The 23,210-nt window shown below is 42.9% G+C and overlaps 1 protein-coding gene across 3 annotated transcripts in view; it reads right to left on the bottom strand.

Annotated features, from left to right (window-relative positions):
• Window positions 1-15,063: 15,063 nt before the first annotated feature.
• Window positions 15,064-23,210, bottom strand: part of LOC103373144 (active breakpoint cluster region-related protein-like) — a 64,546-nt gene continuing 56,399 nt past the window's right edge. For all 3 annotated transcript variants that reach the window (XM_008302963.1, XM_008302965.1, XM_008302964.1), the window contains 2 exons: window positions 16,163-16,260; window positions 15,064-16,064 (listed from right to left, as the gene is read on the bottom strand). In XM_008302963.1, the coding sequence (XP_008301185.1) occupies window positions 15,837-16,064; window positions 16,163-16,260 (326 nt within the window). In that variant the 3' untranslated portion in view covers window positions 15,064-15,836. The remainder of the gene's footprint in view (window positions 16,065-16,162; window positions 16,261-23,210) is intronic.

Raw genomic sequence — 23,210 nt, 5'->3', positions numbered from 1 at the left:
TAGCAGGGCAGGTTCAGAAAACCACCGCAGGCTGATAAACACTGTCTCTCTGACGTACTACACTACTCTGTCTCCGAGTCTCTTCTTTTTCTTTCACCCTGCTGTAACTCTCAGTCTCGCTTCTCTGTCTCCTTTCAGATCGCAGGTAAAGAAGGCAAATTACAAACCAAACAGGAGTGTTGTCCTGTTTTCCACTAGTGACCGACACCAGGCAGCCAGTGGAAGGATTAGTGAGGAGGGATCACGATGGCTGCTATTTAACTAGAGCTGATCTGCCTCCTTCACGCTGGCTGAGTGAAACATCATCAGGTTATACTGGAGGGAGAGAAGATACAAGTAGGCAGGGATGCAATCAACCCAAACAACTCCTCCGCAGCTCCTGGAACACACACATACAGTACGCTTCCCTCTCTCGGCTATTATACAACACACATTACATAATTCAAACAATTTGTGACTCTGTGAAATAGACTTTTGAGGTGCCCTCCCTCATAAACACCCACTCAGCTCTTTGAAAGCAGCACTAGCGGAGGGAACAGGTACACGCTCGAGCCGACGCCCCCGCCGGATCAACACATTTTATGATTCTGCCAGGGACATTTTCTAAAAAGATTGCTCGGATGAATTCAGCACGACACGCTGGTTATGCAACAGGCTGCTTCAAGCGAAGCAATGCAGAGAGAAGACTCATCATCTGAGGAACACTCAGAGTTGTCTCCAAGGTTATTTAAACTGGCACACTTCAGAGGTTAACTTCTCGGTGAAGTCAAGCTGTTTTCAAACTGTTCTTCATTCAAGTTTTTCGTTCACAACTTATAGAAATGTTCAGGAGAATGTGTGAATTACCGTCTGTGGAGAAACATTTTGTTTACATGTGAAGAAAGACGGAGGATCAAGCTGAAATGTTTTGATCCCTGACATGGCACATGTGGTGTCAGCTGGCTTTGCAGCGGTATGACCTCATCTTTTACACAGCTGACAAGTTCAAAACATCCTCATTGGGAGTCTGCAGGGACTTCAGAAACACTGCCTCCACATGAAAACAATTACCTCATCATTAGCATAATTTGCGGTGGCACAAATGGCCCGAAGCTGAGGTCTCGGGTCATGAAGCCCGTAAAGAGAACTTTGTTATTAACTCGAAGTAAGGGTTAAACGCAACGTCAAAGCACCTTATAACCATTACCCTTGTGTGTTCATTTGAACTCATTAGAGAGTCTGCATATCTGCCAAGTGAGAAGGTAAACACCTGTTGGAGTTGCCAGCTGTCAGCCCGGCTGCATATTTGTCACAGCTACAAACGAAACGCATTAAGAGCTAAAGTATGATTGCAAACTATAAAACCATTAATACAACAACACATGATTTAATAAAGCTTTAGTTTCAGTGACCACATTTTCAAGAGCTGGTGGGGTGTTTGATGGTTATCGATAAAAAACACATTTGATAAGAGTTTCTGCAGTTTGTACACCAGCAGTAGAGTTCCTGCACATTCCAACCAGGAAACAGGCGATCTCCCTCCCTCGCCTTGGGACAGGAAGTCATAAAGCAGGATCAAACGGCTGGCACTGCTCACAGTCCCGCCATATGAACGCCATAATGTCAAGGGAGATCGTAGACTCAACAACAACTCAGAGCCTGTGCAATAATTAAAGTTATGAAAGCTTGATCCATCAGGTAGCTGGGGGGCTCGCACCACGTAGAACCTGTACATGAAGCTAAAACACCACGAACGATCAGTCAGAAGTCATCTCAGCAGCGCGCCGGCTAACTGCTCGGATTCTTGTGCATTTACACGAGGAACAAGGAGAAGCCTCTGGTAATTGGAGTGGAAGGAATATGGAAAGGTCATCAGGACTTGCTGCAATGTGAAGAGAGAGAAAACACATAAAAGCACAAAGGTTTGAGCCATGACCTGAAACTACAAACACCTTCAGAGTAAAAAGCCTTCTGGAGTTTACTGGATTCAGCACTTTAGTTGAGTATTTAACCAGTAACCACTAAAAAAAAGAGTTTTTTAGCACAGACAGACTGAGCTAACACAGGCTAAAACCTTCTAAATCACACTTTTTCTCCAAACCATAATCAGCTGTCAAGCTCTTACTAACAGCAGACTTTCCTCTGACCCACTGCAGCGCTATGTTCCACGATAAATCAGGATTTCATAAACTACATCTTCGCCATCGTGCACCAGCTCGTGCTTACATGAGGGTTAAAGGTCAAAGTCTAGATACAGCCACGGGCTAAAAGCTCTATTTTAGGGGCCTTGCGCTCACTTTAAATCTCCCTAGAAGCCTGGGAAGAATACTATTTATAAGCGTACTTCTTCCTCAGCCAGCAGATTTCACGTCCACTCATTTTTCTCTCTGTCTTGCAGGCAAGTTTAGTATGTGCGTCTGTGGCTGGGGGCTTATGAACACGGTTAGATCACGACAGGAGCCGAACAGATGCCTCTACAACACTGGAGCATGCAAAAACTGCACACAGTAACCCAAAAATAACAGCTGCACTACCTCCAGCTACTGATTAAGAGTCAGCTACTGTTTCATCCTCATACGGTGTGGAGGAAACACAAGCTGAACAATATGGAGCAACCAGAGATTTGTGAAAATGACTAACTCGACGAACTTAGATTCATTTTAATCTAATTTTCATAACAGAAATGTGTGCAACTCGCAGAACTAGCAGAGGCAGTTTATACCTGACATGTTCCTGTTTTTACCCACTGACAGTCTTAGTGTGAGGGCTACCGAGGCTTTAGGGTTCAGGCAGAGTCTACGAAGACAGATCTGACGGCTTACTGAGGCATACACAGATATATAGGTGCTTCAGCAGAGGCAGCGGGGCTCAAGGACGAGGAGCACCCTAAGAGTGACTACACAGACACACATACACACCCTCTGTTCTTGGAGGACAGCAGGGGCGAGGCTCATCTTTCAAAAATTACTGGAATTTTCAGCAGGGATGTGAACGAACAATAAAAGAGGAAACTTCGAGTGGAAAGTACAGACAGATCGCACTGAAATGTCTTGTGACCATGATGGTCAAACCATTAGCGGTTTTTCTTCTGTTTCTTCCATCTTGTTGGCTAAGGCCATTTCACTTTGTCAAAATATCATTAGACCTGAACTGCTCCTGCTGATCCTTGATCCATTAAATCATGGGTGTTTTGGAGCGGTGCACTGGACTGTAGTTGATCTGTGATCTGTATGGATCCCCACCCATGATTTGGCGTGCATGTGAACCAAGGATTAATTGCAAAGGTTAACAGGTATAGTGTGAAATTCAGTTTCACTTCCGCTGTTACTTTGTAAAGTAACTATAAGGACCCTTGGCCAATGCTCCATCTTACAATTTTTGGCAAAGTGATTTGAAATGTAATTGACAATGCTCTAGCTGGCTTATCCACAATGCTGCTTACAGAAAGACAGACAGAAAGAAAATATACAAGATATAAAGCAGCTGTACATGAACAGAGCATATCCAAAAAGGGTAACAGTGATACTCATGGAGTATTTGGGTGCATTTTAACCCATACCCCCATACTGTGTAGTATGCCCCAGTACATAGGATGCCAAATGCACTAGGGCTGGACCCGAATAGCTGAATATCTGACTATTCGTTTGCTGTGCTGGAATCGGGATATATAATTTTGATCTCCGAATATCCCCCGTCTCTCCTCGCCACTGCAACTACCACCACTGCCACTGATGGTGGATACAGTACGGTGACCGCTGATGGAGAAGACGCCCGCTCACTGCTGCCCCGTCAGACCGAATGCTCAGCACCCTGCCACCACTGCACAGCACCCCCAAATATTCGGGATATTCGTCATTAATTGGGGCCAAATATCCGGACAACAGAAACTGCTATTCGTACCAGCCCTAAAATGCACAATGCCAAAAATGCCAGGATGTCATTCTACATCAAGTTTCAATCTGCAATACATAAGCCAGCATGTATATCTGAGCACTCTGATCCACAATCCACTGCGCAGAAAAAGATTTGTCACATACATCACAGTATCTCAGTTGAGCAATAAGCACGGAGCCACCGAGAGCACAGAGACAGATGATTTCTCTTTTCTTGCCGATATGAGAACGATCCGATCAATGACTCAAAGGTCGTGGTAACATCCAATAAGTGAGGTTTGCAATCTGTTGCAGTGTTTCGTATTAGCCTCCGCTGAGGTTGTAGCATAGAACAGCAGGATGTCAGAAACCCCTCTGACACACTATACTACCTGACAGATTCTTCAGGACGCTTCTGGGGAAACGTTTATTGAAAAGCTGCACAGCAGTCAGGATGTAGTGGGGAAGTGTGGTGAACAGGGAGCTCGCTCTGCAACAAGAGTACCAAGTGGCCCTTTTCAGGTGTGCTTAAGCAGGCTGCTAGCTCTACATATACTGCCTGATAAAGGATGCTGATCTCTGACCTCCCTGTAGAAACGGCAAGTATGTAAACATCTCTAAAGAAAGCACTAAATTAGATTTACCTAATAAATTTAGGAGTCCAATTTCTTCAATAGTCAGCAAATCTAAGTTGTGTCTACTTGAGACACTACTCTGGACTAAAACCAATTCAATATAAGACAAGAAAGCATTTTTCCAATATTTATATTTCCACTTATGTCTGCTGCTCCGCCATATCTCCTGTTCTTGGGAGAAACCAGACTTCCCCAGTGAGGATCAACCATCCTGCATAATGAAGTGCAGAACCACAGTGGGCAAATACTTTCTCAATGTCAGGCCCCAGCTCTGGCCATGTGGAAAGCATTGAAGTTCCTACACAATCATTATGTCTAAACAAACAACCGAGGAGAGCACTGCAACCAAGTGGCATTTGAGTAAACGCTACAGCTTCACAACTGTCCAACCCGATCACCAGCTTCCCTGAGGTAGTGTAGGGTTCAAAAAGCAGCCCAGAGCAATGTCAGCCACAGATGGATATCAATCACAGCTTACCACTGCAGGAACAGCTCGAGTCCCCCGACTGAACACTTGAAAGCCAGAACAGGCTCTCCAAGCTGGGACACAGTGTGTTGCTGAGGCTCATTTACTTTAATATTGGCCGGAAGGCTGCCAACAACAACATGAGGAAAAGGGGAAAAGTATTCTGCTCTCACTGGGGCTTTGGGGATGAAAAAAAAAAACCAAAAAAAAACACAGTTGCATCTGGTGGTCAGAGACTTGGTTCTGCCAGTGATGTGAAATCTGATTAGAAAAGAAAAGAAGGCAGAGAGACGCTGAGGGGTGTCTCTGCAAAGCTGCCCACCAGGCAGCCAAAGACAAAGGAGCAAAATGTGGAGGACAGAGGGGGAAAGCTGCTTTCCTGGAAATATTCCTATTCACTCTGCTGCTTGAATTTAGATGAGAAATTCATTTCACACTCATATTAGTGTGTTAAATACAAGACTTAAACCAGCAGCTGGTTAAGCCGGGCTCACACTACAAGAGTTTTAAAATCCTAACAGATTTTGAAATCAGGCAGCACATAAGGAGAAACTTCACAGATATTCTGCTCTCTAATCTCACATATGCACACACTACAAGCACTGAAAACATAACAGTGCATCACACACTGCAGTATGTTTTTAAGATTATGAGGCCAGAGGCAACAGTCAGAGCAGAGCACCAGCTTACGTCATCTCATGGGGAAACAGATGGAAACAAAATGGAGACGGTGGTGTAACAACTTGCTGTAAGGCTAATAACACTTGGCAGTGAGAAAAAGTCTGGATGAGAAAATGGTTCGGAAGATGCAGTCGTCATTGTTGGTCAATTCTTCAGCGACAACTGGATGTGAGAGTTTAACTAAAAGCTTTATTGTCTGTAGCTAACGTTAGACTCAAGGGCTAGAATGTTTAGCAACAACAATTTCCGACAATTTCCCTGAGGTACCCTACCAAAGGGATCAATAAAGTTCTATCTATCTATCGAGCAACAACATCCACTGCTCCAGGTGGTATAAGAATAACTAATTAAATAACGGTATTTTAACTGAATGATATCAAACTAACATATTTCATATTATTTGAGGCAGCTGGGATCAGTGTGTGAACTTCTGGATCTATAAACCTCTCACATTCTGGAGGGGTGAAACAGGAATAAATCAGCCTGTAACTCATGTAGCGTGAGTCTGGCCTTAGCGTAGCTTAGCATAAAGACTCCACGAAATCCCCAGTGACAATATTAGCTATTTGATTAAAGTTATGGAACAACTGCAGGTCAGAATTAACAGAAACCAACGTTGACTGCTGGCTGGAAACTCTTGTCTAGTGTCTGTAGCCGTATAGTCGCATCACCTGACTTTGACTTTTGCTCCCTATTAGGCAAGAGATCAGAGGTCAGAGTCATAATTAATATGGCTGCTTGACAGCTTTGTCTCTTGACTGTAAACAAATGTGGTGAGAGGAGATGACTGATTCTCGTTTTCAGTGCACACCTGTCATGGCAAACAGAAGACATTTTGAGAAATTTACTATCATAAGCTTTAGAGAAATTTGAACCCTGGTAGTGAATGAAATGTACACGATCTTCAACTACTGTAGAGGATATAATTTATGAACTTCATGATTCTATTGTAAAGATTTAAATACCAGTCTAAAACTGGTAGCAGATGAACAAGGAGAAAGCAGAAACAAAAGGCACATTTCCAGGCAGCCATCACAGGACACTCGCCCTTCGACCACACAGGGATTTCTCAGAGCCACAGCCGTGGTGAACCCTGGACAATCCATGAGGTTGAGCCTCGCAGCGTGCTGGCAGGCAGAGCCAAGCATGAAATGAGCTTTATCCCTCAGAGAGTCAAACTGGGACCGTGATGAGAGGGATGAGGTGATTCTCTTCCCCCAATGTCATCTGTTGTCTATAATTCCACAGCTTGAGAACAGCCAGGGGACGTGTGCACGAGAGGTTTATATGTGATTTAGAAGAAGAGAGGAATACCCTGGACCAGAATTACATTTGTTAGAATGCTGAAGGACACGGAGCAAGAACAACTGTTGTTACAGTGAACCACAGACAAAAAGGGAACACAGGGTGGAGTTTAATAAGATAGTTTCTCTTTGATACTCGCTCAAACGCATTTTATCACCATTTACTGGTTTGCTAGCGGTCGTATCCTTTTATTAAAACTGGATAGGAGCTGACAGCAGGGTGATAAAGACCGTGAGAGGTCGGGGTGTTAACTTAAAGTCCACTTGTCATCACAAATGACCACTTCTTGCTTCTGTTTCTGTCCCCATCTGCATTATTATTCTCTACTAGTCTCAGGCTCCAGTATTTCTAAGCAGCTGAGACAATGAGAGACACACTAATAACAGCTAACTGATCCCGACTGGCCACAAAAAGACAAACTCAAGCTCTTACGGCCGGACTGAGAGGCTCTCGTTCCTCTCATGGTTTTATCTCGACATAGCATTGAAGACCTCTGTGTGTTCAAATATGACACTCTTTGTATTATCTGAAACCCCCCCTTCTTCAGACTGCTACCAATTATTTCTGAACCCTGACTCTTCCATGAGACAAAAGGCCGGTAGTAACTGCACTGAGAGATTCACGGTGTCTCTCTGGAGAGCATTTCATTTCTCAGGCTGTGATGAGCTCCTTTGTTCTCGCTTTAACTCCCAGCATCACATAATTGGCCACCATCTGGGTCCTCTCATTCCTATTCTCCCTCTCTCCCCTCTGTGTCTCTCCAAGCGCCCTCGCCACATGTGCTACATATGCATGTTCATGGTAGGAAATCATACATCTGTTGTCAATCTCTTTTACTTCCCTGAAAGATTATGTAATGTTCTAATGAGGACCAATTACCGAGCCAGCTAAGCAGAGTGTTTGTACTGCTTGTAGTGAAAAACGACAGAGAGAGAGACAAATGGAGTGGTGAGTGAAAAAGAAACAGAGGGCAATGTGAAGGGGAGGGTCCCACAGAGAGCCTGTGGCCTTTTAATACTGTCACTTTATTCTTTCACAGGGTCCTCCGTCATCCAATAGCTGCAGCGAAGCTCTTCTGCTTGGCTCTTCCTACACGCTTCCCAGTTCGCTCTTTATCTCGGCTGATTCAAAAGTCTGTCCAACGCCTCCGACTTGTACAGACACCAGTAGCCGAGGCTTCACCCAATTCTGGCATGTCTTTACTTGTAACTGGTTAGATTCAGAGTTTAATCAGATTTTTCTGATCACTGTCAAATCAGTGATGCTTTTCAGCCAGTCACTCCAACACTTTCAGTCTCATCAAACTTGGTAGATAATTGATGGATTGCAAGTAGGTTTTCTACAGGCATACTTTATTTCCCAGCGGATCAATCGTACCGACTCTCATTTTTCCCTTCAAGACGCCACGAGGGTTTTGGTTTTGAATAAAATATCTTTGAAATATTGGATGGGCTGTCTTGTAATTTGGACATGACATTCAAACGCCCCGTCAGGATGAAATTAAACAACTGAATTTTTCACCTTTTGCCTTCTTCAAGTCAGAATTAGTCCAATGCTTTAGTTTTTCACTACATACTTTACAAATGAAATGTAAAATGCCAAACAAAGATTGACCTGACTGTTGATTTTCTTGTGGCATATGAAAAAAAGAAAACCCATATGGACATGTTAACAAGGTAAGAATTGGATTTTTATCAGAGGGGTTCTTTAAGTTACCTGACTGGATAATCAGAACCGTTCTATAGACTCATGGACATCAACAACAAGCTCAACACAAGACACTAAACTTCCTCCGCTGTAGCTGCACCAACATGCGAAAAGTTACAGAATCAGCTTTACAGAGGTGCGAACTTTTACTAAACTCATCTTGCAGACTATGTGTTTACTGGTTGCCGCAATCGGCAGCTAGAATGTTTAAGGACTTCAGTGCTGAGAAATCATGCAGCTCGGTCTCATCTCATCTTATAATATCTCATCCTGGCCGTCACAGGGCGTAAAGAATGGAACAGTTTACAGGCTCCATCACCAGAATTCCTTATTTTTACCTTTTCTTCTCAGCCATCTGAATCCAAGAAAAACCCAACAACAGTATCAAGCTGGATGACAAATGCTGATCAAATGTGTCTGTTTTGTCTTTATGCTCACACACAGACTAGATTTGGCAGGTCAGGGGCTTTTCCTATTGCACCCACAAAGAGAAATAAAACCGGGTATCTGCACGTTTGCGTGATCTAAGAATGCATGTAGTTATTTAGGGCATGCACATCCCAAGTGGCAGGGGAGTGAACGTTTTAAGTGAGAACAAAGGCCGTCTAAGTGAAGGCAGTGACGGAGGAGCTTCTTTGTGGGTGGATGACAAGGAAAAAAATAAAAATCCATCAAAACGCCGCTATCAGCTTCACTGATCAAGGATCGTCTGATGAGGAAGTCGGCTTAATTGGGACTCATCAATAAAAAAGTGCCATATGCTCAAACGCAGAGAATATGAGGGATGAGACTCATTAAAAACCATAGTCGAAAGAACTGCATGGGGAACATAAAGAATTAAATATATGTGTGTGTTTTTAGGAGAGCGATGAGGATGATCTTTGTTCCTGAACGAATGCACACATTCCATCCATCCACAACCCCCACCCAAACACACACACACCTCGCCAGACAAAGGAGGCCTAGGCTAATAAACACCAGGTAATGTAGCAGGCTGAAGTTATTGATATCATTTACAATGCATTAGCCCATCACCCAGTTGTGTGTGTGTGTGAGTCTGCGGTTTGTCCCCAGGGTTTCTGAACACACACAGCAGAGCCCCATCTGTTAGTGTTGTTGACAGCTGTGTGTGTGCATGGCTGCGGGGGGTGTGTAGGTTGGAAACATGACAGATCGCAGCCCTAAATGACAGAGGGCAGAAACAAAATAGATGACACCATCTATTAGACACTGATTTATATTAATACCTACACACTGAAGCGTGGACGCACAGACACACACTCATTAAAACCGCTGAGCTCCATGTTGAAAACAAACACGGCATGAAATACCACCATCCAGCACGCCCCCGGGGGAAGACATTTTTAAAAGAAATTACATGCCGGAAAAAAAAGAGAAAAGAAAGACGGGAGTCCTGGGTATGATTTACATAAAAAACAAAAGAAAGAAAAAGCTAATTTTGTTCCCATTAGTGTTAATAACATGCTTCCATGCAACAGAAGCTACAGAGAAGAAACAAATAGTTTTCCTCTCATGACTGTGAGAAAAAGAATCCGTAATCAGTTTTGAATTTTCTTTTTAAAATTTCCCCCTTTGCCCACCAATGTTTCTTCTGTTTTTCTGGTAAAATTCTCTTCACTGTTTACACATAGTGTACATATTTCTAAATACACTCATCAGGCTGGATTTCATTCTCATGGCAGCCTGATGTTGGCATGCTGTTTGATGCAGTGCTTGAGAGATTAGATCAGAACTCGAGGCCTGCACTTTCTGGACTGGCTCAGAGCCACCGGTCCGCAAGCTTCACCGCTAATTCTCCAGATGGCCGTCCTGCTATTATCCCAAACAATGGCACTTTCACCAATAAACCCTTCACAGTGCATGTAAATGTCAAACTTTGCATCTAATGCTTCACGTGGAGGAAAGAGCTTTGGCTCTTAAGTGGGAATGAGAGTGCACATAGATGCTCGCCTCAAACTTTACAACCCCTCTGCACCCGCAGCTTTACAGTAACGCCGGGCTAATGCGTGCACCCCTGTCTAGCTCCTCGGCTTCAGAGAGGGAGGTAAAAGAGCTGCCAGGAACAAAACAACTTCATCACCCCCTTTTCTCTTTTTGTGCCTAATGCTCAACTTCTCTGGCTTCCATTATCTCTGGGAAGTTGTTCAAAACTATCGGGTTACTGCTTCTCGAGGCCTGTAACACTGCTGGGACGAGGCGCCGACACGCGCTCAACCAGGAATACAGACCAATAAAAACAACCCCCAGCGTGGTGCAGTAGGAGGCGGGAGTCAAAGGGAGGAAGATGAGAGGGTAGAGGAGGTGTCTGTGCTGGCGATACTACGAGAGATGTTACGTGACTCTTGAGCAATATCAAGATCATAAGATGTGGCTGCAGCATGGAGATATGTGCAGGACGGGGTAATGAAGAGAACATTCAGCTCCTCTAAAGAAAGAACACTGTGAGGACATTCAGTACAACACCGTGCAGTGTTGGCCACTATCTCTTGAGTAATAGATCCTTAACAACATGTGTGGATTCCTCTCAGACTGGGATTTTCAAAGGCTAAACTCTTGAGGCCGTCTTCAAACAAAACTGAAACAACTGCAATGTGAACTGACGATGGACATCGAAGCTACCAATGGGAAGTGCAAATCACACTAAATCCAAAATCATTCTCATTATATCTGTGATCAGATTTGACTGTGAGGAGGATGAACTCTGACACCAGCTGCAGAAATGAGCATTTTAAAGCAACTTAAGTGCCTCAACAGTTGTGTTTTTATATAACTGGCAAGCAAAGTGAAGTTAACTTTTGAAAGGTTGCAAACAACAAAAGAAAAAAAGCGAATCAGCCTCATTTCCATCAACTCCTTTGCAGCGAATAAACTAAGCTGCACAGTCGGTGGCAGTATGGGTTGTGTTGTTGTACCAGCTGTTTACCAACTGCTGGAAAAACTTGCAGTAGAAACAAAATTTTGGCCACAGAAATGAGAAAAATGGAGGTGAATTATTTTTCAGTTGGGATGGTTCTAATTATTCTTTAATGTCAGCTGGTACTGGACATGATTCATGCAGACCGGAGGTAAATACAAGAAAAAATGGAGAAATATCTGAGTTAAATGTTTGCTACTTGAAAACTTATTCCAAGAAAGGTGTCTCTGATTATGACTCTTTTCTAAGAAAGTTAAAAACCACCTCGAGCACAAATAAATCTTTCTTTTTGCAATATTGGGAAGTGTTTTCAAATTTTCCTGCTTCCATTAAGGGTTTCCAATGCGATACTTTAAAATGTGCATAAAACACCAGTGTGCTACAGCCACTGCTGCTGTTGCTTCTGCGGACTGTGTTTATCCAGGCCAAACTGCAGTAACTACCTTCCCGTTGCTTTTCAAACACCTGTCCCTTTCACCTCGCGGTTTGAAAACCTCTGCTCAAAGAAAACGACTAAAGACGTCAAACTGCACCCTTGAGAGACACGTTACTTGCAGAGGAGCCGCATTTCCTCCTTTCAAACGGCCCTCAATGGTGCGACAGCCATCAGACTAAATGACGGAGGGCGCTGAGGGGTGTGTGTGAAAGACAACACATTCTTCCTCTGATAAGAGAAGAAATAAAAGCCCTCGACTGCGAGCCCAGGGGAAGCCGGGATGGGGTGCACGAGGGCTGAGATGAAAGCGTCGCTGAAGCTGGGTGATATGAAGCATTTCTGCTCCACAAAGTACCGGGGCTGTTAACCTAAACAGTTACATAACCGCTCCTCTGAAGACAAGTATTGCAGGCTACAGCCGACACATAAGGGTCACTTTGGAGAAGTTGCGCGGCGCATGAAAGAGAGGATGGTTTAGACACCAGGAGAATGTTTTGCACTTTCCGCTCATGACCGGTTCAGGACTTGGTGTCCTGTTCTAGCAGGACCGAGCACAGTCCTGGCAAGCAGAGATTTGTAAAGAATCAAACGAGCGATGAAATATTATCCGAAATTAACAAAGTCCGATCCTATTGGAGCTCTCAGAATCTTGCGTCACTGTTGGACGTCATGAATAAGTCTCGGATTGTAAACGAGTTCACACGTGCAGTACGTTCGCTTATCCAGGAGACGATTAGTGATTATCGAGCATGAATATCAGTGACAGCATTCCAAATAAATCACACACCGGACCGGAGGCAGCGCTTTACTTTAACTGGCAACTTCAGGAGCTGATACTGATCAATTTTCCAAATCGCCTGCCCAGAAACATTTAAGAATCCATTTGTGTAGCCAGTTTGAAAGACAGGGGGAGCGTAACCCCGACTTTGTTGCCGTTAAATGAAGGATTAGCGACGTGACCTCAGAGATCAGAAGTTATCTGCCTGGGGGGTGTCAGTCGAGTGCAGGCCTGGAAATAAATGTTGGTGTTTCCCATGTGGACACACAACTCAATCAAGTTGACAGAAGTGTGTTACTGTCGCCACACTATGATGCTTGTCTTTCATCGTGTTCATGGCTGTGTTCACGCTGGTCACACACAACATCTCTCCTATAGCTCCCAAAAAGCTGTATTATCATTAAGGACCCCTTAAGTCTCCTCTGTAACTATCAAAGTGATACCTCTGGCCTTATCAGAACATCTTCTGATGACAGAGGTGATCGACTTTCTCATCAGTAACAAAGTGAAGTAGCAGTAGTGGGTAAAAAAAAAAGAAAACCTCCAGCCCAATATGCCCATTTAAGGTCAGTCAGTATTCCACAAGCTTGTTAAATAAATCAGAGGGTCTCCAGAGAGGAAAGCAAAACACTGAAGGCTCCTTCTAAACTCAGCTTCACCAGGAAAGCAAACAGCTCAGGTCCAAGTGGAAGTCTCTTTAGGTATGCGCTCTGTACAATGCTTAGGTTGCTCGGCTGATGTGAGATATCTGCTTAATGTGATGAAACATTGTCTGAACCACTCATCAACGCTGTGCAGTCACTCAGGATTTTAGTAATAATAAACAGACTGACAGTTTCTCAATCAAACTTCCTTCTCTACCAAATACACATCCACAACCCCGGCAACATCCTCAACAGAACACAGTCGCTGTATTCCCACCCTCTGAGAGTCTGGGATAGAACATGCCATTCTCCGTTTCTATCCCCCCCCCTCCTCTCACAGCGAGCCAACAAACATGTGGCGTATTTATTTGTGTTTTTTTTGGACTGCTGTTGGCTGGAAGTGGATGTTCCCAGCAGCAGCAACAGCATTTGTCTCTGTGACTGGCAGCCACACCAGAGAGGCTGGGTTTTACTGTCATATACGATACAACGTTGAATCATTGATGAACTGCTGTGACTTATGTGACAAGATGAGACGGATCCTTTTAAGTCTGAAAAGGGAATTTATTGGTATGTTATTTGTCTGCATGGTTCTATTTAAAAAAAAGAAAGAAAGAAAGAAAGAGGTTAATCATGTAATAAAGTCTATTTTCTGCTGAACTCTGTACATAACTATCTGACTAGAAATCATCTTACTACACACACACACACATAAAAACAAATGTGTACACACATGCATGTACATATTTACTTTTCCATCCTCTCAAGGGTTTTTATTCAGCTGAGAAAACAGCTGACCCACTTAATTCAATCACAAAGGAAGGTTAATAAACCATATAGGTTTAAGCTTTTACAGTTTAACTACTTATAGCTGGCCAAAGATAAGCAACTGTTATCACGGACATTTTAATTCATTATTTCGAGCTTGGGCTCACAACTAAGGCGAAGGAGAAGCTGACAACGTTTGAAGCCCCTCTCATATCGGGCAACACTGGCAAAGGCTTCCAAAACAAGCTTTTGCTTTGGATGGCATTCAGATCTGCTGCTGATTTAAACGGTCAAACAAATTAGCTGTGTTGCCTTGTGTGGCAGAGTACCTGTTTTCGGTCATCCTTTCTGCAGCTGAAACATTTCCATACAGCTTACAGTTTGTTTTTGCAACCAAATCTTCCTTTGCAGTGTTTCTCCTGCTCGTTTTGCTGTGCTCATGCCAGGCTCGCATGCCAACAAACTCGGTGTTTTGCATAAAGTTAAAAAAAAAAAAAAAACACTCAGTGTAGCTAAGAGCACCTAAATTATGTTCTACCAGATAGACACATCGCACTTACTGCGGTACGACTCTTGCACATCAGCGAAACAATGTATTGCGCAGCTCTAGAAATACCCGAGCTGATAATAAGACACTAAAAGATATATTAAGATGCATGAGTGGTTCACCGTCATTCCTTTTTGCATTTCAGAGGGAATCAAAGGCAACACTCAAGGACATAAATCATCAAACTGAATGAGAAAAGTATGGAAAGTGGTGGTGACAAACAGGAAACGCTTCAACAAACATGTCGTGGGTGTTGTTTTTTTTCTATTCGATGCCTGTTTAAAAGACATACAGCACGTCTGAGGAGAAACAACATACCAACTAAAGAACATAAGATATTTCCGAGATGCATCTTTTCCTTTAAAATGCAACAATATAGGCCTGATTCATCTTTGCCCCACTTTCTTCATATCTGAGACAGGAGATTTGTATTCCCAGTGCAGCTTGTCAGTAATACTACTTTTACCTACGACTACAAATGTTTCGCTATGTGCAGCAGCCACAAACAAGCCTCGGAAATGTTTTATTATATCTTCTGGTCTGTCAGAAGCAGGCTCAGAAATAACCTGCTACAAGCTCACCTCTGGCAAAGAAAGTGCCACTTCAGAAAAACATGAGGACAATAATTGATGATAAGAGCATTAAGAACCCTCAGAGCTGACCCAAATTCATAAAGCGAAGCTGTATCGATTACAGGGCAGCAGAGGAGGAAACTGCAACAGCAGCAATTTGACTGAATTGCAGGAAACTGACAGGAGTCAGGCTTCACTTGACCCAACAGATTTTCCAAAGAAGTTCTGGAAAGATGGAAATATGACACCTCTGTAAGGCTGTTGTGTAAAAGCTAAACAATGATGCTGAGCGGAGGACAGCATTTTTCCTCAATAGCAAGAAACCGCAGATTCCACTGTGTAGGCAGTATCGAGTTAACAAGACCCTGAAAGGGATTTTTATAGAAACATTTCTCACAACATGACAGGGGAAACCCCCCTTAAATAAACTCTGCTTCAGACTATTAATCCAACCAGCGTCATTAGAGGCCACCGCGACAAAACCGCATCATTGTGCGCAGAGGCTAGACAGCTAATTAAAGTGAGTCACATGTTGGAAAATTTCCCCAGAGGGACGGAGACATCTCTCTTTGTGCATGGTTTGTTTCTGTGACGCCCGTCCTCTTACCTGGACCTGCCCTTTGCCCATGATCTTGTCAACAATCTCGTTGTCGTCTTTATTGAGCATGCTTTTGTCGTAGCACTTCTCGTAGCACAGGATCCGCAGGTACTGGGAGCCCTCCAGCTCGATCTCAAACTCCTGCACGACAACACAGATGTAGAGAAAGAGGATAAATAGTTGCCCTTTCACAGAGACGCAGACTGAGCGACGTAAAAGGAGACGTGCTGGTGACTGACTTCGTTCCACTGAGGCTCTGCGGTGTCTCTGAAGACTCGAGTCTTGGCCTTGCTCACAAAGTATCCGTACGAGTCCACTTCAAGGGTGCAGTATAGATCTGAAAGGAGACACAAGAGATAGACAGGTCCATCAGACGAGGAACTAATCATGGATGGTATGAATGAAGAAAATCACTGAATAAACATTTAGACATATTGAAAGCTGTATTGTGGTTCGAAAACATATTTTAAAACGTGCTAGAGTCAAATTACAATCCTCCGTTGAGCCCATTTTTCTCATCTTGTTGTAAAACATGGTCATTAAATAGGTTTTACAGCCATTTAAACAGATTTTAATGGGTAATGATGTCACTGGATGGAGATAATTTCTTTTCAGAAAAGGTCAACATAATTACAGGCCAACAATATTTCTTGTTAATGAGTCTCTGTCCACTAAAGTTGTGTTGTGGTATTATGTAAAACTCATGTCTGCCCGCCACTAATAGCTATTAATAATATTGAGTAAATTGTCTTGATTATTTGATTATTAGTTGGGTGTAGGGGTGTCACGATGTATCAGTACTGATAACTGTGACGTTTATAAATATTAGGTAGTGTGTTGGACCTCAACGCTGGTTGCTAACTGCCATGAAATAAAAGAAACGTGAAGACGACAACACAGTAATAAGCTATCTAGCTGCTGTCACTGTGTGTGGATACCACTGCTGCACATCAGGCTGACAGCGTGACAGAGGAGAGTGAAACAATAAACTTGCACCTGAAGAGAAGCATAAAAATAAAACTTCTATAGATATTGCGATTATATTGTCTCATGTCACAGGTAAAAGCCAAACAACACTGAAGACTAAAATGTTGAAAACTTGTCTTGCATTAAATTTCTGTGAGGTTTTGTGTTGGAGTTTGTAGTATTAGAAACTTGACATGAAGATTTTCATTTTTACTGCAAATATATTGACTTCAAATATCAGTTGTTGATGTCCTTGATTACTAATAATCAGTTTTGGCCATGACCTGTCCAGGGTGTCCCCTGCCTTCGCCCTGAGTCAGCTGGGATAGACTCCAGCCCCCCATGACCCTAGAGAGGACTAAGCGGTGTATAGACAATGGATGGATGGATGCATTGGCCATGAAAAAAAAAAACACATATGGGTCGACTAAACTGAAAATCTCCTATTGTGACAGTTGCAGTTGGGTCAACAAATAGCATAAAATACTTCTAACAGGGTTCATGGTTCTGTGTTTTTTCCATCTAGATTTAAAAATATTCAATTACTGTCATAGAAGACTAAAATAAAACCTAGAAAACCTTCATTTATGAGAAACTGTAAACAGTAACCGCTCCTCATTTCAGTGTTGAATGCAACATTTACCTGACGTCATCTTTCAGTACATGCATCATGTCACCATCATGCTCAGCGCCGGTCATCTACGTAAAATATAAATCTAAACAGTGCGTCATCCACAACTGAATCCATTTTCTAGCCAAAGTGTAATTCATCTTAAATGCTAATTTCTCAGGGGAAGTGAGTGATTTGTCAGTGTGCATTTGATTTTTTTTTTTAGCAGATTTATAACAAATGTGCACTTAAAACATAAAAAAAGAGGTTAAATTCCATCACAGGGAAACAGCCCTTCAATTTGTCAATATGTAGTAGCTGTCAGCTGACAGACATCAATCTCCTGGCTGTGCACACAACCAGCCCTCCTCCACTCCTAACATCCTCATACTGCAGCCGCCGCTCCCCCTGGGACCAGCTCACACTCGGAGCAATTAAGTGTGTTAATGTGTTTCTTTAAATGCTGCTGAAGCTGTTCCTGCAGACTTGGCTACCGGCTGTCTGTAAAGTGTCTATAGTGTGTCCTGCAGAATGGACAGGGTCCCTCGGGTTAACCTCCACCTGACAGCATGATGGATGGGTGTATGGTTCGACCTTTCACCAGGACAGTCACCAAGATTGCATGAGGGAGTGAAGGCATGGGGGTTGAATCTCACTTACATATAAATACACTCCTGCACAATGACAAGCAACATTATCATCAGAAACAACAGCCGGACCTGAGCATGCTTATGGAGACATACCAAGCACAGCACCTGGACCAGCTCCGACCGGCTGGAGTTCATGTTTACACATGTATCCATACAACTAACAGAACTATACAGTATCCTTCCATCTGGCTTCATTCCTTCTTTGTTTGTTTTCTCAGCGTCCTGAAAGGTTCTGGCATAATTACTCTCAATGAGGAAGAGATTAGTGGTGGTGGAATGAGGGAAGTTCAGCGGAGGGGAATTCACTGTGACCATCTGGGGGATATTTATGAAATGAAGCAGCTATCGTTCGCTTCCGCTACGTACGGAAGCATAACAGCTCACGGCCTTCACCTCTGGTTTGACATCCGCCATCCAAAAAACACACAAACTACCTGTCAGAGTCCACTTCAGTGACGAGTTAGGATGACATTTTGAGCATTAAAAAGCAATCCAGCTAGTTCATGCTAACAAATACCCTTTGGTACCTTTTAATGACTGCCTAAACCTGTTGGTTGTCTTCAGTTTATTTTTAAAAAAGCCTTCGTTTGAGACACTAATGTGATTGAATTCTTTCGTTTTCATCTTGCTGTGGAGAAGAGGAAAGTGTATTCATAGTCCTGGGCAGCTCCCACTTTTTTCTGGAAGTTGATTTCCTCTCCATCTGAAATGGGTTTATGTGCCCAGACCTAAAATTCAAACAAGGCCAGAGAGAGAGAGGATATTTAGAGAGGTCTTTTTGTATCCTCGCAGTGGATCCAGGAGGGCTCTGAGAAGTAGGACAGACTAAAAGAGGCCTGGAACTCCATGAGTTTTCATTTTCCTGGCAGGTCACCATAAGGCTCAGAGTATAAGGGGGATAAATTAGTCAGCATGGGGTCTCTGACCCCTAAATCCAGGGGTTAATGGATACCATCCTTTTCCATCTCGATCAACTGAGGACTGCAGCCCTTGTGGCGTGCGTGTGTTCTTATACAGGAGGCTAATCTTTGCCCGGGGCTGTGCCGAACGCTGGGTCAAACTGCGGGTTCACGGAATTAGAAGACAAGTGATAATCAGTTAAACTAATCAGCGTCTCTACAGTTACGAGTCCCAGTCACCAGAATGACTGTTTGTCCGTACAATTGGCCAGAAGGCTCCAGGGGAAAATATTCTTCTCAGACAACAAATCGAATAAGCTGAAAACAGGCATAATCTAACTGTTTTCACAGAATCCATGAGGCGAAAACTAATAAAAGCTTGGCAAACAATGAATGAACACACGCAGCCATGGCTGGATTGGATTACACATAAAACTCACCAGAGTCATGTGAACACTTAATTTTTACGGGAACAGTGGCAAGTGGCACAAACGTTGATTCTGAAGGATAAAAAGTTCTGTTATTTAGCTTTCTTTTGTGCTGTAGCGCTCGTTTAGTCTCCTTGGATGATGTTTCATGCATGTTTCTCTTAGTTTAAACTATATCTGTACATCTGGATCTGTACACACTGTTCCGATGTAGCACAAATTTAAAGCACAGGGTATTTTATTTGTTGCACTGATACAGGGGCAACAACTGCTAACACACACACACACAAATAAACTAAAGATAAAGTGACATGACATGTTTCTCTACTAGGTTTCCACATTTTTTTTTCCTCCCAGTTCCTTCCTCTGTGACCCAGTTTGACTAACTTTGCCCTGGGCTGAATTTTAAAGCCCATTCCCACTGGGGGGAGATTGTTGTGGCATAAATAAAAGCTCCAATAGGATCTTCTATTACATACTTATGTGATTTTTCAATCAAAAAAACGGAACAAAAAAAAGAGCCACCGAATGTTATTTCTAGTCATCCACATTTCCATTCTGATATGATAATAATTACCACATGCGTCAACAGAAACCATGCACACACCATTATGCAAAAGAGCAGCAAATTGCCTCAAAATCTGTGCACAGAACTCGTGGCTTCCAGGGAGAAACGTCTTAAGCAGAGACACCGAAGGAGACGTTAACAATGCAACCGAAACCGCGTCGAACCGCCGACACACAGCGCTAACGTCGCCGCAAAACGTGGACATAAAAAGGCAAATTGGATCCCGTCATTAAGCTACATCTGGAGGAAGCTGTGTAATTTTAGTCATTTGTGGTATTGGAGAGAATTATGTAGGCAGAAGACACAGTATTTGGAACACAATGCCTCCCATCAACTCCATGAGCAATGGGCTGTTTTAAAGATGTGAGAAACTCTGCCAGTGCTGGACCGGTTCCATTAGAAGGATATTAGAAAATACAACAATCTCCAATGTATTTTTGTGTGGGGTAAAACAACAGACTGTTGGCACAAATTGTCAAAGACCTTTAACTTTCAGAAACCTGGTATTTCAGTGCAAAAGGTTTATAAAAAGGAGAGAATATCTTTTAAAATATAGTGTTAGAGCTTGATATATGCACGTGAGTCAACTTAAAGAGCACATTATGTCCTTGTAAAGGTTTATAATCATATGTGTTGCATCTACTAAAAGATTTTTTTCATGTTTTAATGTTCAAAAACACTTTACTTTTCTCCCCATTTGCTCCAATTTAGCTTCTGCCTCTTTAAAGCGCCCCCAGAAGACGACCCAGTCTGCTCTGATTGGTCACCTGGCCTGAAGCTATGTTGATTACGCACCACAACACCACATCTACGGGAACAGGCAGGACGACGTAGCTCGAGTAAATACAGCTTTAATGAGGAAATAATGGCGGACTGCGAGGAATCTGCTCATTCTTTGTTTAGGGGCCAAACTAGCCGCTACGCAGGTGTTACATAAATGTGTTACCAAATGTGTTACAAGGTGATGTAGATCAGTAACGGATGAAAAGCCTGGACTTGGACAAGGTGTTTCAGGCAGGTAAGAAGAGAGTGACTTCCTTTGGCGTAGGCTTTGGGGTATTTAAATTTGCAGGCCTTTAACAAGTACAAAAAAAGAGATACATAACACACCGAAGCAAAGAAAAAACTGAACATGGGCTCTTTAAAAAAATAAAATAAAATCATCACTACCCTAAACCGTACCTGCTCCAGCACCGTTACAACTTTTTAAAATTGTTATTCAACTTTTTATTTTAACGTATTTCACTGCGCGTTATATCGTGTATAACTGTGTTTGTGACCAATAAAAGACCTTGAACCTTAAACCTGATGATGCAAGTTGGCTTTAAGGCGCTGCTGTAATCATGAAATACGAAACAACCGAGCAACTTTTTAGAATGTAATCATACTGAGTATATGTTGGTAAAAAGATAACATGCTTTGGTAAATAAACAGGTGCATACAGCTGCTGATTTTACACTGACTCACATACGTAGACAGTAGTCCACAATTTTATCCATCTATCCTACTTTTTTAAACGGATATTTTAGCGGTTACAATAAAATATCCCGTGACATTGGAAAGGTTCACTGTTCCCTCTTTCAAACTAAAAATATAGACATTATATCAGATGAAGCAAAGTATAACAGATGGTAAATTAGGCTGCACACAGCCCTTTATGCAGATTCCACTGAAGACAAAAAAAAAAAAAGAGAATGAAAAGAAGAAAGTGCCCAGACTATATCAGTTACATCTGAATCTACAAAGTCCTTACACCAGGTGCCAGTACAAGTTTAGTCAGATGTTCCGACTTTTAAGGCTAGAAAGGAGCCCGAGACTTGTTCTAGCTCTTGAAATGGAGCCATTTTTATCATCAGCTCCATCCAGTCCTCAAAGCAATATTATCGTACATCCTGTAGCTGCAGCTCGACTGACTCCTAACTTCTTGTGTTCATTCACAATGATGTTATCAGTTTACAGGCTCAGAACACATAAAGCCAAAGACTTACTCAACTGCAGTTGAAACACAGGTGTAGAGTTTTTGTGTACAAGACCAGCAGCTTGTTTCTCACATCTCCAGCAGATGTCACATGAAGCATGTTTTAAACACTCTTTGATCGCCTCTGCCTTGTCACTCTGCTCCAAAAAAACCAGCATCACTCATCTCTTCTGCTGGATTCAGTGAAGAGAAGAGTTTGTTTATCGTGGTTGGAAATGATTTTAACCATGTGTACATTCTGCCTATACTACTAGGTTTCTGGTATCATACATCTTTAGAGCTACACTCCTCTGATGGCATCACTGTAAACTATCCTCATCATGAAGGTCTTCATCGTGATGAAGACCAGAGTGATCCCTAACAACACCAACACATCCTCTAACCTGCACTACCTCCATGATTCATGCCCCACCCTGACTGACACATCAAACCGTATCAGTGAAACTACCCAACTTCCCTCCACACACACACACACACACACACACATAAAACATGCTTTTTCTTCATTTTTAAACCCCCTCAGCTCTCTGTGCTCCATCGAGGATCAAACAGGCTTTCAGAGGAGAGAGCTTTCCAATCCATTAACCGAGAAATTCTAGTGGGCCAGCCTTCACATGCAGCACCGAGGGCTGTCATGGTAACTGAGGAAATCACATCTCTGCCTCTCTGTCTCTTCTCCTGATATTTGATATTTGAACTGGTGCTTGTGCAACAGAGGGCACAAAGTGTACCGCGGCACCAGCTGTCCACTACTGACATGTCTGAAACAGCCTTTGTGGGGTTTTTTTTTTGCCAGCATCACACTCGGCCGACAACACACACACACACACAGAGTTTTGTCTTCAGACGACGCGACACAAAGGAGCATTTGTGTAAAGTAGGCAATATCAGAATGTGTGGATAGAGCATGATTCAAGCAGCTCGGTTTCAAAAGCTGCCGTGTATGATTTTAGACATTCTTCCTTGATGTGTGCTTTTGAGTGTTTTGGTGTCACTTGCGAAGTCTGCTAAATGAAAACAACCACAGAAATCCCACTGTGGTTTCCGGTGATTCTCTAAGAAACTCTCATTCTCTCCCTCCTACCGTCTGTCTTGCTCTTTTCCTCCATCCATCCGTCTTTCAGTCTTGATGGAAACTGCATGTGCGGACTGCAGTGATTGACCAGATCATGTGTTTTGTTGGCAGAC

The sequence above is a fragment of the Stegastes partitus genome, unplaced genomic scaffold, assembly GCF_000690725.1.
Source record: "Stegastes partitus isolate 25-593 unplaced genomic scaffold, Stegastes_partitus-1.0.2 Scaffold1914, whole genome shotgun sequence".
In the NCBI taxonomy this organism is placed as follows: domain Eukaryota; kingdom Metazoa; phylum Chordata; class Actinopteri; family Pomacentridae; genus Stegastes; species Stegastes partitus.
Note: the sequence above shows the minus strand (reverse complement) of the source record. Positions and strands in the feature narration are given on the sequence as shown.